We start from the raw sequence: 17,527 nt of genomic DNA, 5'->3' as shown, positions 1-17,527 counted from the left end.
ACTTATATAGAGTTTCACAGTAGGCTTCTACATTTATAGTCCTTCCACGCAGCATAAAATCAATCAGCAGTATGCCAAACCGATCCCAAAAGACTGTGATCATCAGTTTGCGTCCAAACGGCTGTGGCTTGACCTTTGTCGATCTGGTTGGTGATCGATGATGCCATTCACTTGACTGCCGTTTTCTCTCTGGTGTGTAATACGAAATCCATGTTTCATCGCCAGTAACAATCAAATTAAGGAACTCATCAACATTTTCTATATAGCACATAAAAAATTCCAAAGCAGATCCCATTGGGATTTTTTTGTGACGTTCTGCTAAGATGTGTGACACCTAACATGTACAAACCTTTCTGAAGCCTAAATGATCATGAACAATGAGACCGATAACAACTCTTGAAACATTAGGAAAAAGAAGAACCAGATTGGAAATCGTTGAGCGATGATCTTTTCTGATTTCATCATCGACGCGTTTTAACAAGTCCTCGGTGATTAGCCAGGGCTTTCCCAAACGTTCTTCATCGTGCGCATTCTGTTGTTTCTAAACCTTTCACACCATTTTCAGACGTTTCTTTCAATCATTACGTTATCACCATACACAGAAATCAACTGCCTATGAATTTCAGCTGGCTTAACGTTTTGACGGCTTAAAAAAAGTACGATTCCATGTATTTCACAGTCGGCGGCAACATTGATTTTCGTATTCATTTTATAACGTAATAACTCACACATAAGCAAAGATACTACAACATGACAACTTACAAACAACAATGCAGAGTGTGGCCATGAACGACACAGGTTCACCAACCTTAAGGAGAGAAATTTCCCAGCGGTCTTTACTTTAGAGATATCCTTCGTAATATGTACGATCACTAGTTAACATATGTATTGAACTGTCATTATGTTTGATCAAGATTATAACTCTAACAGATTTTCAAACAAGCCGGCAATGACGTACATTAATTAATCAATTACAATAATGTTTTAATTTTCTTGAGTTATTTTTCTGATTTGCTAGCTGTTCTTCAAGCTACGAACATAACTTGTCTTTTAATCATCACCATCTTTCACTAATTTTGATGCAACATTCTGGCTACATTTTCCTATTCATGAATACTAAACTGTGCCTCCTTCACCTCTTTTCATACAAGGGTACCAATATAGTCAATATAAATCTATTCTTTGCTATATTGCCCACATTCATCACCACTGTTCAGAGCTTATGTGCTTTGAATGCATATTAGTTTTATCCTGTCATGCCACAAAGAATTTGTTCCACCATTTTAAAACCAACAGAAAACCAGAAATTAAAAGTTATATGGAATTCTACATACTAGGCTGAGCGAAGAAGATGATCAAAATTAAAATGTAAAACTATTTTTTTATATTTTTTAAAACAAATTATGTTGTAAAACAAAAAATCACACATACACCCAAAAAATCTGCTAAATTGCAAATACAGTGCAAAAAAAATTCTTGGGTTTTACTATAGGAATTAGTACATAGTGACCGCATTCACTTGGTGTTAAAGAAAAAGTTTCATTAATGAATAAACAAAAAAAACTATACTCACCAAAAGTTCAATGCCAATTCCATATATACAAACACTAAACAATGATTCAGTAACATGTTTCTGCATATATGTAAATACTGACAGGAATACCGGATGTTCACGAAAAACAGCCCACCATAGTACTATAGGCAAGCAGCAATATACGTAATACTGAATTGGAAGCATCTGCACTGAAAATCATACAAATATTTAGCAGTTGATATAAATCAGTACTTAATATAAATTTTAAAAAAACAATTAAACGTCTTCAAAATCTTTTTAATGTGAACTTCTTTTTAATGTTTACTTCGGTATTAGTAATACCGATTGTTACTAATTCTTTCGACTGCATGCAGTCGGTCTACAAAGGACATGTACACAACTAGATTGTAAATTCTGATTTACATCTTACTAGAAATTAGGTGTTAATGTGGATATGCAAAAACATATATAACTTTGGTTGAATTAATGTCATTAATAAAAGTTTTTTTTGGACATGTTACTAACCGGTGGTCACAGACACACGCTAGGAATTATTTTAGTTAATCAACTGTTCCTTTGAAACAAGGTAAAAATAAATCTTCCAGATTTTTAGTGTCTTTATCGTCTTATTTTTACAGTCTTTAACAATAATATTACAAATTTGGCAATTCTGTTTAGTTTCTCCTATTATTCTATTTTCCAGTTTTATGTTTTAACTATCTCGTAATTTCATCTTTTCAATGTAAATGTTATCATACTATTACACTGGTATACACAATTTTATCCCAGAGCAAGTAGAAGTGATTGATTTTTATATGTATTTTTCCCCTTAAATTCAACATTGTTAAGAGAATTTTTCTACCACCACTAATTTTCGAGTTACACCCTGTTCAGTGTTATCTATGTTATGGAAATCATGCATCATATCGTCATATACTTATAATACATAAGTACTTATAATAAATAAATTAATAAAAAAATTGTATCGCTTAACGATTTAAAGAACGATTAGTTTGTTACAAAAGAAGGTTTGTGATGGCATAGAACAATACAATTAGTCATAAATGCTGGATGATGCGATTCTAAAATGAGTCAGAAAATGGCTTTCTTGAAGATTTAGTCATCATTGTTTGTCAAAGCGATGTCACAAGCAACATCTGTTTTTATTATAATGTCCGGGTTACTGGTTCAACCATAGCCAGTCTGTATTCACTGCTCACACTAATTGACATCTGTACATCTTTCATGTGTATGTGCTGATACAGTTCAATGTAAACGTTTCTTGGTTGTGAATACTCTAAATTTACATTCATCTTTTGAATTCAAGACATGTAGTGAATATTTTTTGTAGCATGTAAATTGTGTGATTCTGTAAAATGCCTAGAAATTGTGTATAAATCCTCAGACAGCTTTTACTACATTTGTGGCGAGATAAAATTTAAATTTCAGGAAGGTACTCTTCTCATCAAAAAATGTTGTTTTATTTAGGCTGTAAAGTTGGTGACCACGACAAACATTGGGCCCCTCAGATTTGGTTGTGCTACTCGTGTCAGACTCCTTACAAGCTAATCAAAGCATTCTTGGTGCACGAACTTTGCTGTTCCAATGATTTGGCAAGAACCAAAAGATCAAGCCACCGATTATTACTCTTTTCTGACTAATATTGTGTAAGCATTAGCTCAAAATCAAAGCACTCTATTTCATACCCTAATTTACCATCTGCCACGAGCCTGTGGCTCACAGTGAAGAATTGCCTGTACTTAAACCACCAGAAAAAATCATATTTAGTGATGATCAACAACACAAAGATTTGGCAGAGGATAATGATATAAGGTAAAATAGAGGATAATGATGTAGAGGATTCAAGCTATAAAGCTTTGTGTACTACAATGACTAACACAAGGGGACCTCAATGATCTTGTACGAAATCTGAATTTACCCGAAAAAGGAGGCAGAACTTTTAGGCTATTAAAAGGTTTTAAGATAAAAGGTTGGATCCTTCTCTACTACAAAACAAAGGTATGCGTTAGGAAACTTCTTAGGAAACCATAAATCCAAAAATTATAAAGAAATAGTGGATGATCTTTTAAAATCATGGGATGCAACATGTCACAGAAAATTCACATCTTGGACTTGCACTTGCATTTCTTCCCGCCAAATCTAGGAACAGTCAGAGATGAAAATGGTGAATGTTTTCATCAGGATATTTCAGATATGGAAAAGTGGTACCAGGGCAAGCAGACTCCGAGCATGCTAGCTGACTATTATCTCTAAAGAGAGAAGTTAATGATGCAAAATATCATAGAAAATCAAACATTACTACTTTTTAGGTAAGATTATAATATACTAAGAATGCACTTTAAATACCTAATGTTGTTAAATTATAATAGTTGTTTAAAAATCCTTAAATGATAGACTAATTCTGAAACCATATTTGAATTCAGCGCGAAAAATGCTATTAGATTCACCCAATTCTCACTTCTGGGACAAAAGATAAATCAAATTTTTTATACCAGTATAATGAGAAGGAATTAAGCCTTATTTCAAATACTCCTACTTATTTTTCATAGTTATTATTATGAAGAGCAGGTGAAATGTAACGTGCACTGAAAATTAAGGAGAATTAACAAATAATTACAATAGTAACTTAATTACCTTAATGTAATTTTAAATAATGATCTGATAATTTTATAAATGATTGCTTTTTAAGAATAAAATTTTTCACGGTTGTTATTTCTAGAGCAAGCTACAAAGCCAAATTTACAATAGTTTCTGATAGATATGTATATATCTATCAGAAACTATTGTAAACTATGGTTCATCTTTTCTACATATCATGATTGTTCAACCAGTGACATTCAATAGGGTTGCAAATATTTTCCTGCATTTTAAATTCTTTTAAGAACCCGACTCAGATGTCTTAAAATTTAACAATCTAACTGAAAAAATACAGATATGTTATTAATACCTCTCCATACTATTTCCATACCGTTCTGTAACCTCTTCCTTAACTCTTGTACAGTAATTTCCTCTCCTCACTGAAGGGATCCTGCGCTGTTACCATCCTTTCTTTTATTTCCGTAATTTAATACTTTAAGAGACCGTGCAAGAAAAGGAGAGAAAGTTCTACTGTAATAAATGGTAAGAGGCAGAAGTAACTTGCTATCACAAGAAATGTTTGTTATAACTGTAAAAGGTTAAATGACTTTTAGTAGTCCTAAATTTATTTTTGGAAAACCAAATGTACTGCTAGGAGAGTACCACAATTAATTTCCATTAACAAGAACCTTATGTTTTAAAAAGGCTTTAAATATTTAGCGATAATTATTTCAAGTCATAAATATAAGTATATTTAATAAAACAAAAATAAACGTATGATGAAAATCTTACCAAATATAAGAATAATAGTTATAACTAAAGCGATTAGAAATATTGAATCGATTGTGAAGAGTATTCTGCCACCACTGGTTCCAGATTTTTTGTTACCTATGAAATAAACCTATTAATCAGAAAACTTTATATAAAATAACATTATTATTATCAAATAAAAACAATATGAGAGAATAATAGTGTGAATTTAACAAACATAACTGTTTATTTATAAACTGTACAGCTCTGTGCTTTATTGTCCTAGGTTATATCTACATTAATCTAGTAGCTGCTTCTTCTACAGGTATAGATAAATTCTCAAAATTTATTTTAATCTTTTACTTCAAATACAATAAATTAATCACCGTTACACATTTTTGTGTATCTGAAAACTGATCTGATGAAATACTTTTCATTTGGTGAAGAAACAGAAAAAAATCAGTTCTTCAGATATTTTACATATATTCTACATATTTAATACTGCACATTAATAATATAACTACCAACATAATACAAGAATCTGAAAGCTAAATTGAAACAAAAACATTTCAAATTTTCTGGTACCTGCTACAGTCAATAGAAATAAAAATACCCTAGACCACACTGGTGGAGTCACAACATGACAGTACCAATCCACCTATGTACTTGCGATTGTAACATCAAAAGTGCGAATGTTTTACCATTACTTTTAATTTATGTTTTACATATTGCATTTTAATACAAAAAAGTGATCATTTAACAAATTAAAAAAATATGATTTAATACAATTAAGTAACACTATGAAAATGTTAAAAAAAAAAATCTTAAAGAAAGGATCAAATTTCGACTCTATGATTGATCCCAGATGTGACATACATATCTTCATTTTATTATAGGCTCTGACATGATTTTTATAGACATTTTAATGAGGAAGATGAGATAGCTAAAATGGATCCCATTCCCAGGAATCATACCTAATACCAGACGAACAAATTAAAACTGAACAAAGCCGGTTCAAACAGCGCTTATTTGATTATCACCTCTATTGCTGTTACTACTGTTGCAGCTATCAGTTGCATATGTTACTACTTTCTTTATTGAGTTATAAACTATTCACATTTCAGTACAATATAGTTTTATAGTCTTCAATATAGTTAGTTTTCAGTACATTATAGTTCACGATATAATACAATACAGTTTTGGTTTGCAGTTGTGTTTTTCTAAAATGCCTTATTCGATCAAGCAAAGAATAGCTGTAGTGTAAGCTTTTGCTCATTTGGATCATTTCAAGAAATGCATCAAATATTTATTGAAAAATTTCTGATGTCAGTATCCCTGCAGAGAGTAGCATAAACAATTTGGTTAAAAAATAGCATACAACAGGATTGGTTTCAAGTACAAAACGAATTAGGCTATTTTTCATTGAGACCGATGAAAAATACCAGAGTCCATACCTGATATTCACAGAATTTCTGCTGATCTGAAACAATCTTTACGCAAACTGTCACAACAAAGTAGTGTAAAATACACACCTTGCTTAAGATTCTACACGACTTAAAATCTGAAACCATATCGTGTAACAACTATCACAAGTTAAGAGAACGGACAAACCAAAAAGCCTTAATTGTTGTGAGCGGCTTCTCAAGGACGGTTAGACACAACACTATATATCATATTAGATAAGGCACAATTTCATTTATCTGGGCAAGTTAATTATCCTTACAACACCAGGTATTGTTGGATGACTGAAAATCATCAACGCTTGTTTGAGTCTCCACTTCAAATGAGAAGATTGATGAACAGTACAGTACAGTACGTATGGTGTATGGTATCACACAGTGAAGCCAATATTTTTTGACCAGACTCAATACTGCAGTGTACTGCACAATTTTTGAAGAATTTTATGCTCGGTCAGCAGATTGTGAAAAAAGTACAGCTTCTTCCAACAAACGGGGAAACATGTCACATATCCATACAATTCACTACCATACATTTATGCAGCTTTTATTAATGAAAAAAACTGCCAACAGAGGGTGGTGGCCTACAAGTTCACCAGCTCTGTGTAGTTACAATATATTACTTTGAGATTGTTTGAAGGAGTAGAGTCGATGAATCAAATCCCTACACTATCGATGAACTAAAGGCAAACATTCCACAAGAAATCTACAGTGCTGACAATATTTTGCATCAGATGAGTCTTAATCTGTTCACTCAAGCACAAAAATGAATCGATGTGCAGGTCACTCGCTTGTATATCTTTTATAAAAATGTGGTAAATTTGTTAACTTTTGTTACTGTAAATGCAGAATTTTTTTAACCTCCAGGGCCGCTATTAGGTTTTGCTTTAGTGCATGAAATGAATGCCGATTTTTGTTGCATGTGAAAATGCCATGCCCGACTGGGATTACGACATGTGACCTCCCGATGAAAGGCCGAGACGCTACCATTCATGCTACAGAGGCCGGCAAATACAGAATTTAATTTGAATTATGTTTTCTTTTTTTTTTATTTCATTCATAAGATGTTACATGTCACAACTGTGTTTAATTTATAGCATTTTGGTTTTAAGTTGCTCATCTGGTATAAACCAGCAAGTTAACCGTTATACCATCTGGCTCCTAGTTTTAACATCCTAGATACAAAAAAGATCCAAGTTGATCTATCATAAGTCAACCTGCTTGAAAAACAAGTGTGCAAGGGTTAGGAGGGTTGATCATGAAGTCTAAAGAAGTTTTTAGATTGACAAATATAAAGGATAGACACTAAAGACAACAACCTTTTTGCTTATACAACAAAATTTAATTGTATTGTACAAGTACAGGTCAATCTACAGTCTCAACTGTTAGTAAATGAGCATAAGGATGAATACATATAAAATAGAAATTTTTGGACAAGGACTATGAGGCAGTACAGTGTAGTGTTGTCCACTACATAACACAAAACTGCAAGTTACAAATTTATTAACACACGGTGCTGATCTATCAATAAAATTTGTTACACTAGTGAGTACAGGTTCATGCTCCTCTATAAATTACCTATTTTGCTAAGCCTTAGTTCCTCCAGATTAAGGACTGAAACACTACGGCTCTACAACATACCACAGAAATTGGCGACGTAGTAGAATAGACAATGAATTAGTCCAGATTTCCTCTGTAATACTTTAGAAATTGCTACAATTCAGACTAACAGGGTTCTAGTTGTCTATTCTGTTCAAATTATAACCGATTCACCAAATTACAATCTGTAATATGCAATAGAGTACCAAATTTAAATTGCAATAGGAGTAGTCGGTAAAGGTTTATACAATAGAATTTCACCAATTAAGCGACCTTTTTGTATAACCCTTCAAACAACAAATACATTGTGGACAACCTACCATGCAGAACCCTCAAGCTATTAAAGAATCAGTGACCAAAGAGATGGCTCATCCGTTTCCCATGGACCTAACCAGAAGAGGAAGGCTCAAATGCAATGAAATCGGATGGAAGAAGGGAACTACCAACCCAAAGCAGGACTGTTTGCCTGTCAAAAAGGACCTAGGACATGTTTACTGTTGTTAAAAGATGTCTTTAAAGGCGGTTCAATATGGTGGTAAATAAATTACCTCACAGCAGCAAATACTTCCAATGGCTATGATTAAGTAACTACTTCCTTCAGTTGTAGATGTAATACACATTCTTATACATTTTTCCATTTTATTAATATGATATACAAACTATTAAAATAAAAAAGAAACACATTTGCAATACTTACACAATTTTGTAAACGGTAATATTTGAATCAACAACCACGCAATCCACCCTATGTATGAACATGAAACTGAGAATAACAGTAGATTCTGATAATAATTTTGGTAATATTTGAGACCTGCCAGTGCCAAAGAGATAAGGGACTTGCTTTCTTCAATCTAAAAATAATCAAGAGATAGTAGATATTTAATGATTGAATGGTATTCAATAAATTATAATATATTTTAAAAAACAATAATTTTCACCTAAATATTTTTGAAAGCTAACGTACATGGATTAACAGAAAATGTGTTACATTACTACCTATCGATTAAATTTATTATTCGATCCGTTTTAATATCTAATTAATTTATTATCACTTACAGCTTTTTCAAACTCTCCATCATCTATTAATTTTGTTATACTATGATACAGAGCTTCTTCTTTGCGTAGATTTAAATCTGGAAACGGCTTATACAACCATGCTATAGAATCCTTTTCTACAATTTCCTGATGTCTTTTAAAATGAGAAACGAGCTGTTTACTGTTCAAGTACATAGCTTCAGCACTAGTTTTGCCGTCGACATTTAAGTATGAAAGTGGAAGCATTCCCTAGAAATAAATAATTTTGAATTACACATATTACTGAAGAAAAAAGTAATGCATTTTTCAAACAATTTAAACTATACAAAATAATATGTAATCACACTAGTTTTCCCCATACAAGCAAGGAAAGTATCTCTCTTAAGAGGTAGTAATTGTATTACATGTTAAAACATTTCTTCTATAATACTGTATTATTCAAAAGGAGTGCAGAGTAATAAAATATATAAGAATTGAAAATTGTCATTGCAGAAACAGAAGCAGGCAGGGCAAAAGTAACTGGTAACAATTAATGTTATCTACCCTAAATATTGTAATCAAACTTATTTAAAAATTTTTCTAATTAATATTTTTACTACAAATTCAAATGACCAACCATTTTATAACTTCTAGCAAGCAGAAAAGAAAATATCAAACTTTACAAAATCAAAACGTAAGAAAATAAACCTAAGGTAATTTCTTTCTGAGGATGTGAAAGTTTGATCAGTTTCCAAGCACAAATGTAAACTTCAATTTTGCACTTTCCTAAAAAATTAACTAACATTCCAAGACTTTAAAAGTTCTATTTAAAAAAAAAATAAAGATTTTTTTTACCATTTGCAAAATATATTATGTTCAAAGGAGAAATCCAACTATTTGTGAACTGATTGTCAAAATTTTTACAATTAGTAATAACAATCGTTTAAAAATATTTACAGAACATTACAATGCTTACAGGACAAGAATAGAGGCGTATCTAATTAGGCTGACTGTTTATTACAATATAAGCATCGAGAACATTTTAGATATTGAATGCAACATCTCTTTTCACATATTGTATATCTACCTCCAATCTCCGCTCTCCACTGTTAATAATGATTCTTTCCTTTGTCTTATGTGAATCAATTTCCAATCCCGCACATTCAGTCCCTTATTGAAAGCCACCAACTTGTCGTAAGTCAAAAAACCCTGAACTAGAAGGCACATGTCATCTAAAAAGTATATATCTTTCAGTCTATTATGCATTTCCCACTGAATACCTCTTTTCAATTCAAGGAATGTCTCATGACAGCGCCCAAAATAACAATGAGGAGTGGGTGATAAGGTACCAGTAATAATCTCAAATAAACTAGAAAAAACTCTTTCACAAACAGTCTGACATTTACAACCACCAAATATCCATTTTATTACATTAAGAATCTTTGAGGAGATGCCAAACACATCCAAGAACTTCTGCATTACCTCTCTATTAATGGAGTCAAATTCCTTCTCAATATTAGTAAAACCCATATAGAGATGACCTAATTTTGCAATTTTTTTGGTGATAAATCTCAAAGTGTTAATCGGATCAATACAACAGCACTGTTCTCAAAATCCAGCTATTTTGTCAGATGCATCTCTAAACATAGGCATAACCACAGAGGGGCAGGGTGAAACGCTTGCTCCCCACTGGCTCATTTAGTTTCAAATTATATGTCAACATCAATAGGTTTTAATAGTATTGTGTAGCAACAAAGCATGTTCAAATCTTGGTGGGAGCGCTCTCTGATGAGCAAGTGGGGAACTGGCAGTTCAAGGTTTGGATGGTCTGTGGTAAAACTTGAAGATTATAGAATGTTCGAGGTTGGATTTAGCAGGAAAGTTCTAGTACCTTGTGTTCCCTATTTAAGCACTGCAATCAGTGCAAGTGAGTCAGTTGAGTGAGTTAACGCATTTCAGGCCGCAATCCCATAACAATAGCAACCTAAAGTGGATATTAGAAATTTTTTTAGTATAACGGTATGTATCTATATTATTTTCATTTGAGTCGACGAGTTGCACAACCGTCTAATTAAAGCAACCTAAAAAGCTCAGTAAATGCAAAGGCTGTTTTTTTGTTTGTAATAATAGTGATTTTGATGTTGTCTTACATATGTAATTCTGATGTTGGCTTTATTGAAATTTTAAGAAAAATCATACAACACTGAATAAGGAAATAATAAGTATACCACATTTCAATCATTTTAAATAACGATTAAAAATTGTAATTAGCTACTTTTGCAGCACTTTTACTTAATTAGATGGTTTTCAATTTTGAAATGATTGATTTTGCAAGTAGCTACTTCTGCTAGTTGTAAATATTAAAACAAATTTGTACAAAATATTAATGGTTTATTAAAAAATATTATCATTCAATAATAAAAAACATTAAAAGTTTGATAGCAAATAAATACTGAAAAATTCATACACAAAAATGTCTAACCTTAAAGCAGAACCATGTTGGTTAATTAATTTCAATCTGCATACAGCCACAGCCTGTTAGATTTGACAATTCCACCAGTTTCTTTATGTTTTTTCCTACTTATTCCACTAGTACACTTTTGTAGAAATGAAAAAAATTTACTTTTTTAAATTTGAAAAAATGACAATTAGATGGGTTTGAAACTCATAGAATCACATTTAGGTTAAGAACATTTTTCATGAACAAAAAAAAATTTTTTACAGGTTTTCAAAACGCTGTGAATTTGTGAAAAATTATTGTATAAAGATAATAAAAAACATTTTTAAGCTTGAAGGTTTTAATACACAGTCCGTTCAGAAGATTAAATTCTTAGATGCTTTAATTTTTTGGGAACTGTAGTTAGTAGTTCAGTAATTTATTTTCTTTCAGGGAGACAAAAGAGAAGCAACCAGATAAAAGTAGTAGCAAAAGTGATAGCAGCAGAGAAAATAGATCGAAGCAGAATGTTAGTGAAAAATCAGTGAATCTTTGCTAACATCTGGTTCTGGGGTACAAGATCAAATGTATTTTGATAATGATGCGGGTCACTGACTTGGATGTTTGTTTAATCATGTGAAAAAATTGAAGTTTTAAAAAACTGTTCATCACAAACTCCAAGTTATGACTTTGCTAAGGATGGCATGCAATTAAAAAGAAAATTCAAATACAGCTGGTTGGCAGATTGGCTGGTGTATTCCAAGAAATTAAAGGATGCGTTGTGCATTTACTGCAAGTAGTTTCCTCCAACTAATGTGCATGGTGTTTTGGGTCCTTTCATAGTAAGGCACTTTATTTGCTATATAGACATGCATGAATTTGTGAAATTTCACATGTCATCTCAGCAGCACAAAACAGCTGCCACAGTAGTAAAATGTTTTGTTGAAAATATACCCGTTGATGTACAGCTGATTTCTGTCAACCAACCAGAAATAGAAGCCAACAAGAAAATTGTTGCATCAATAATTTTGATTGCGATGTTTTATGGTAGGGAAAGAGCAACTTTCCATTGGGTAAGAAAAGATGATGATTAGTGAGGAATTTCTAGGCTTTGTAGAGTTGACTGACATGGATGCAAAATTTGTAGCATCTGCAATTAACAAATTTATAGAAAAGACGGGCCTTGATCCAGAAAAGTGCATCGGAGAAGGATACGATGGATGTTCCAGTATGACATGAAATGATGGCGGTGTCCAGAAAATTATTCAAAAGTATATGAGAGCATTATACTTTCACTGTGCCAGTCACAAACTAAACTTAGTTGTTAATGAAATAGCAGTGATATGAAATACGATCTCCACAACAAAAGAAACAATAAGATTCTTCAGAGAATCAGCCCTTCATTGAAAATGGATACTGGATATACCAACTCTCTGTGAAATCCATTGGTTTCAAAGATATTCAAGAAACATTATGTACAAATCGTTATGGCGCTTGAAAAACTATCAACAGATGGTAACAATGCAACAAGAAAGGCTGCTTTTCAAATGCATTGTGCTGCTACAAAATCAGGATTCATTATTAGTGTTTGTCTCATAGCAAAATATTTGGCACTCCTGCAACTGTAAATGCTCTTCAGTCAACAAATGTGAACTAACTTCAATGTGCAAATCACATAAAAAAAAAAATCACATACATCATGAGAAAATACTTTGGAAATGCGGTTGTTAAAAGTCAATTACGCTTCTCAAAGAGATAGGGCGGTAGCTTAAGGGGCATGCTTTGTCTTTACCAGGTTTAAGTATTGGTATGACAATGGCTTCTGACCAGACCTAAGGGAAGAACTGTGAGGAGAATAAACCATTATAAATATACAGTAGGTGTTGTAGTGCTGAATTAGGAAGGTGTGCGAGCATACTGCGATGCATGTTGTCAGTTCCAGAGGATTGTCATGTGAGTTTTTAAGTGCATGTGACAACTCGTTGAATGATAATAGAGCATTTAATTCACCGACCAAATCACCAACGTTTAACAATAATACTTAAAACATTAGGGACAGGAACTTTCAGAGGGATCCCACTAGTGTTAGTTTCACTAGCTATTACTGACTTTATATTCATGTTTGTTAACTCAGAAATGGTTGCAGTAAGTGACGCAACCTGATCAGATAACATCTGAATAAGTTTTTTCAGCTCATTGCAGGAACTGCACTATTGGTTGCCTGCATTTACAAGAGCTTTATCTGATGTTGCGGCAGTGAAAAAGGCATCTGCTTTAACCAGGTTTCGAGAGATAAGTGTCTTTTTATATTCTCTTTGGGCGACTGGGAAAGAAACCTTGTGCTAGGTACAGATTTTTATGATTGTCTTCTCTTCTTTACTGGGCAATCTCGAGATTGAGTTGAATGTGTTCCCCCACAGTTAGCACTTCATTCTTCCTCCTCGCAGTGAATGTCATTGTGACCTTTGGCACATGGAGCACAAATGACAGTTTTTGAACAAGATGTTGTGGTATGGCCATACCCTTGACATTGGAAACGTCGTTATGGGTTGGGGATGACAGGTTGCACCTGAACAAACACTTTAATCTTCTCTGGTGGAACTGGAAGATTAATAAGGGAAGGTGAAGGTTCTTCCACTCCGTTCTGTTGTTTCGTTATTCGTTTCACCTCCACAACTTCTTGATTACAAAGCTCATCAACTATTTCAGTTATATCCATCTCCAGAAGGTTGCAGCAAAGAATTAATCCCTGCATGGTATTAGTATCTTGTGGCTTACCATACTAATGTTTATGCTACCCATATTATCGAGATATAACAGAGAACGACTCTGCTCACCATTAAAAGTTTCTATCAGAATCGTACTGTCTCGTAATATTCTGATTTTCTTCGGAGAACCACTTTAACCTGTTTCAACTTTGTTAATGAGGAAAGCCGAAACCTTCTGTAGGGAGTCAACTTCCAGATTATTTTGAAGAACAACAAAATGAATATTTTTATATTTTAGATCTGATGCTTTACACTTTAATGTACTCTCTTTTGCAGGACTAATATCTTCATCAGACAAAGTTGACCAACGCCTTTACAATAGACAAAAAATGGTGGTTATTTCAGATGGATCACCAACCATCATAGAATTTATTTGTAGACTTGAAACTTTGCTCCTACCAGTATCAGCAATATAACATAACGGACCACTCCAGCAGTGTGCACACGTACTGGAGCTAGAGCTAAATACAACTGGGTTTGCCCAGGTGCTCAGAGGACATCGTTTGAGACTCACTACATACAGCCATTCATCCGATGGCACAATAATTCCCAACTTGGGTTACAGTTGCGTAAGATGTCGCAACACCAGGTGTAAATGTAAGAAGAAACAGTGTAGGATGTTATGGTGTCGTTGTGTAAGGGTATTGTAGTTTGTGTGTATGGTATAGTGTGTTCTGTAGCTCTGGGTGTAGTCAGAAGAAAAGCTGCAGAGGTTAGGGCCATGGGGATGCCAACTCCCAGTCTTACAAAGTAAGACGCAGCATCAGGGAAATGGCCTCCAATCATCTCCTTTTGAAAGGAGTTTAATTCTTTTTTCTTTGCAATAGTCTGATCTTACTGAAAACTTATTTTTTCATTGTAATTGTACCTTTATTTATAGGTTCCCTAAAATGCTTCTCCCATCTCTTTAATTGGTCCTCCTGGGACATAAGCAGCTCATATAGTTTATTCTTAATAGGCTTTAATTATGATTTTTTTATGCACAGCACACTTGCAATACATCTCCTTTGAATCCTTCCACAAAAAGCCTCTTCCCTCCTAGCTAGCTTGTTTACCTTAACTTTTTAATCTCTCTCAAATTTCTCTAAACATTTCATTATAAGTAGCTTATTCTTTCAGTTTATAAGCCCTCTGCTGCCTTGTTTTTCTCTGATTTGGCTTTGCCTTCAAGTCTTACCTCCTGGTCCACACAATCTTTCCTCTGTGGATACTGGAAGCCCCAGAATCTCTCACTGATATTTGTGACTGCTTTTCAAATTTCTTCCCAAGTTCTTTCTATACTAGATTCTATTTAAAGTCTCTAAACTAGTTTTGAAGCTATATTTGGACTCTTTCCTTATTCTCTTCATTCCTCAATCTTTTCTTGAAAATTTTTTAATACAGGCCATTACTCTCACATAAAATTCTGCCATTGTTGAATGGTGGTTACTTGGAACATCAGTTCCCCTCTAGATATAAACTCCAATATTATCGATCTGATTTTCAACTGCACTATTTAGAGACCCAGACCCAAGACACTTTATGACATATTTTATGAGGAAAAATTGTTCCACCTACAAGATGTTCCACTCAGTACAACAAGCAATAAATCTTTGTCCAATCTCAGTAACATGCCCCAAACCATGTGTCCTCATGACACATTTAACAGCTTCATTGTCTGATATAAGTTTTGCAATGAAATTTCACACAACAATCAGGAGGTCTCTTCTTGGGGATCTTTTAGTAACTCCCTCTAAGGAGCCATAGAACTCTTCTTTCCTTTCTGTCTACATATTTGTTGGGGTATAGTACTGTAATATGGTAATAATTAGGATTTTATCTTTGAATCATGTTGTCGTAATTCACAGACATAGACTTCCACTCTACGGTGTTGCTTAACTTAACAGAATCCCAACACCACCTCTAAGCTCTGCACCATCGTCATCTGGCACACCACAATAAAAAAGGTCATACCTTAATTTGTTTAATTTCTCCAAATCCAACCATCACATTTCAGTAGTTCCCAATATATTCCATCTATTGAATTACTTTCCTCAAACTTCCTCATACTCTTCTCTCACTGTTTGTATAAACTAAAATCCCAATCTTTTGTATATTTTATGCCAAAGGTTGTAAGCTATAAAATCCATAGCGGTTCTGTTTTTTCTGTTACTGTAATAATAGGTTTTAAGAAGTGCAATTTATTAGTTTACAGCTTTCAAGAACCCTAGTGGGGCTCCCATTTTTTGGCTTAGGCATCTGTCAAATATTTTTGTCAAGAGTCCCCTCAGCCTTTGGATATCCATCCCCATCTACAAGATAGCGGGTTTCTTTTGAAATACCTGTCACTAAGAATGACCTGTCACTAAGAATGACCTGTCACTAAGAATGTCTTATCCTCCACCTCAGAGGCCATTGACCAGAGTGTCCCTTTTCATCTGACTTATATCTGAAGACCTGTCCAGCAAGAGAAATTCTACCGATAACTAAATTACCAGCCAACATAGCTCTTGTGGTTAATGCAATAATGTGGTTAATGTGTGTATAAGCTGCACCACTACTACACGGCAAAGACACCATTGAGTGGCCTTCACAAATCTTAAAGAAAACAACCGATCAAAAGAGTGGATGTTTATAAATTGAATTCTAAAGACAATAATTGTAATTTAGGATGCATAGCGCAAACTAAAAGAAAGATTGAAACTGAAATAAAGGAGCATTTTGGGTCATTATTTATAAATATAAACCAATGAAATCAGCCGTAGGCCAACACTATCTGGAAACTGATTATAAAATTTATTAATTAAAAAAAGTTTTAAAAATGTAAGTAATTAACAAGAATAATTAGCTACGTACCCCATTTTTATAAATGATGCAGCAACTCTTTAGAATAAAATTCAAGGGATAGGATTATCTTTTTGACTGGTTTAAGGTTCATGCTATTTGTTTTTCTTAATTTTATTTCATCAAAATCAATATGAGGGGTGCATTAGGTTATGATAAGCAATTTCAGTTGGAAGTTTCAGTAGTTTGAATGGTTATAAGTCAACTGTATGCTTTCAATTGGGATTGCTAAAAATGACAATAGTTGTTTATATTTTTTTAATTTCTTCTTTTACATCTGTTGTAAACATTTGTTTTGTAAGTATTGTTTATTTTAGTCACATTTTTTGTTATTTCTTAATTTTTTTTTCACTTATTTAACTTTATTTCCTTAGTATCTGCTAACATAAAAATCAGACGGCCAATTAGTTTTAGAAATAATTGTCTTTTTGTGAACAATTTTTAATTATTTTATTATTTTTTCCTAACTTTTATTCTCTTGTTTTTATAACTTCTTATTCAGTTTAGTTTAAAAAATGTGCAATAGAAAAGAGGAAGTTAAATGTTC

General features: G+C 33.1%; 1 protein-coding gene across 1 annotated transcript in view; it reads right to left on the bottom strand.

Moving 5' to 3' along the window:
- The window catches only part of PIG-N (Phosphatidylinositol glycan anchor biosynthesis class N), a 57,794-nt gene that overhangs the window by 18,901 nt on the left and 21,366 nt on the right, over positions 1-17,527 (bottom strand). The window contains exons 7-10 of the mRNA XM_075359345.1: positions 8,995-9,222; positions 8,636-8,789; positions 4,925-5,020; positions 1,574-1,743 (exon numbers count right to left, since the gene is read on the bottom strand). Of these exons, the coding sequence (XP_075215460.1) occupies positions 1,574-1,743; positions 4,925-5,020; positions 8,636-8,789; positions 8,995-9,222 (648 nt within the window). The remainder of the gene's footprint in view (positions 1-1,573; positions 1,744-4,924; positions 5,021-8,635; positions 8,790-8,994; positions 9,223-17,527) is intronic.

This window comes from Lycorma delicatula, chromosome 3, assembly GCF_047948215.1.
Source record: "Lycorma delicatula isolate Av1 chromosome 3, ASM4794821v1, whole genome shotgun sequence".
NCBI classification, from domain to species: domain Eukaryota; kingdom Metazoa; phylum Arthropoda; class Insecta; order Hemiptera; family Fulgoridae; genus Lycorma; species Lycorma delicatula.
Note: the sequence above shows the minus strand (reverse complement) of the source record. Positions and strands in the feature narration are given on the sequence as shown.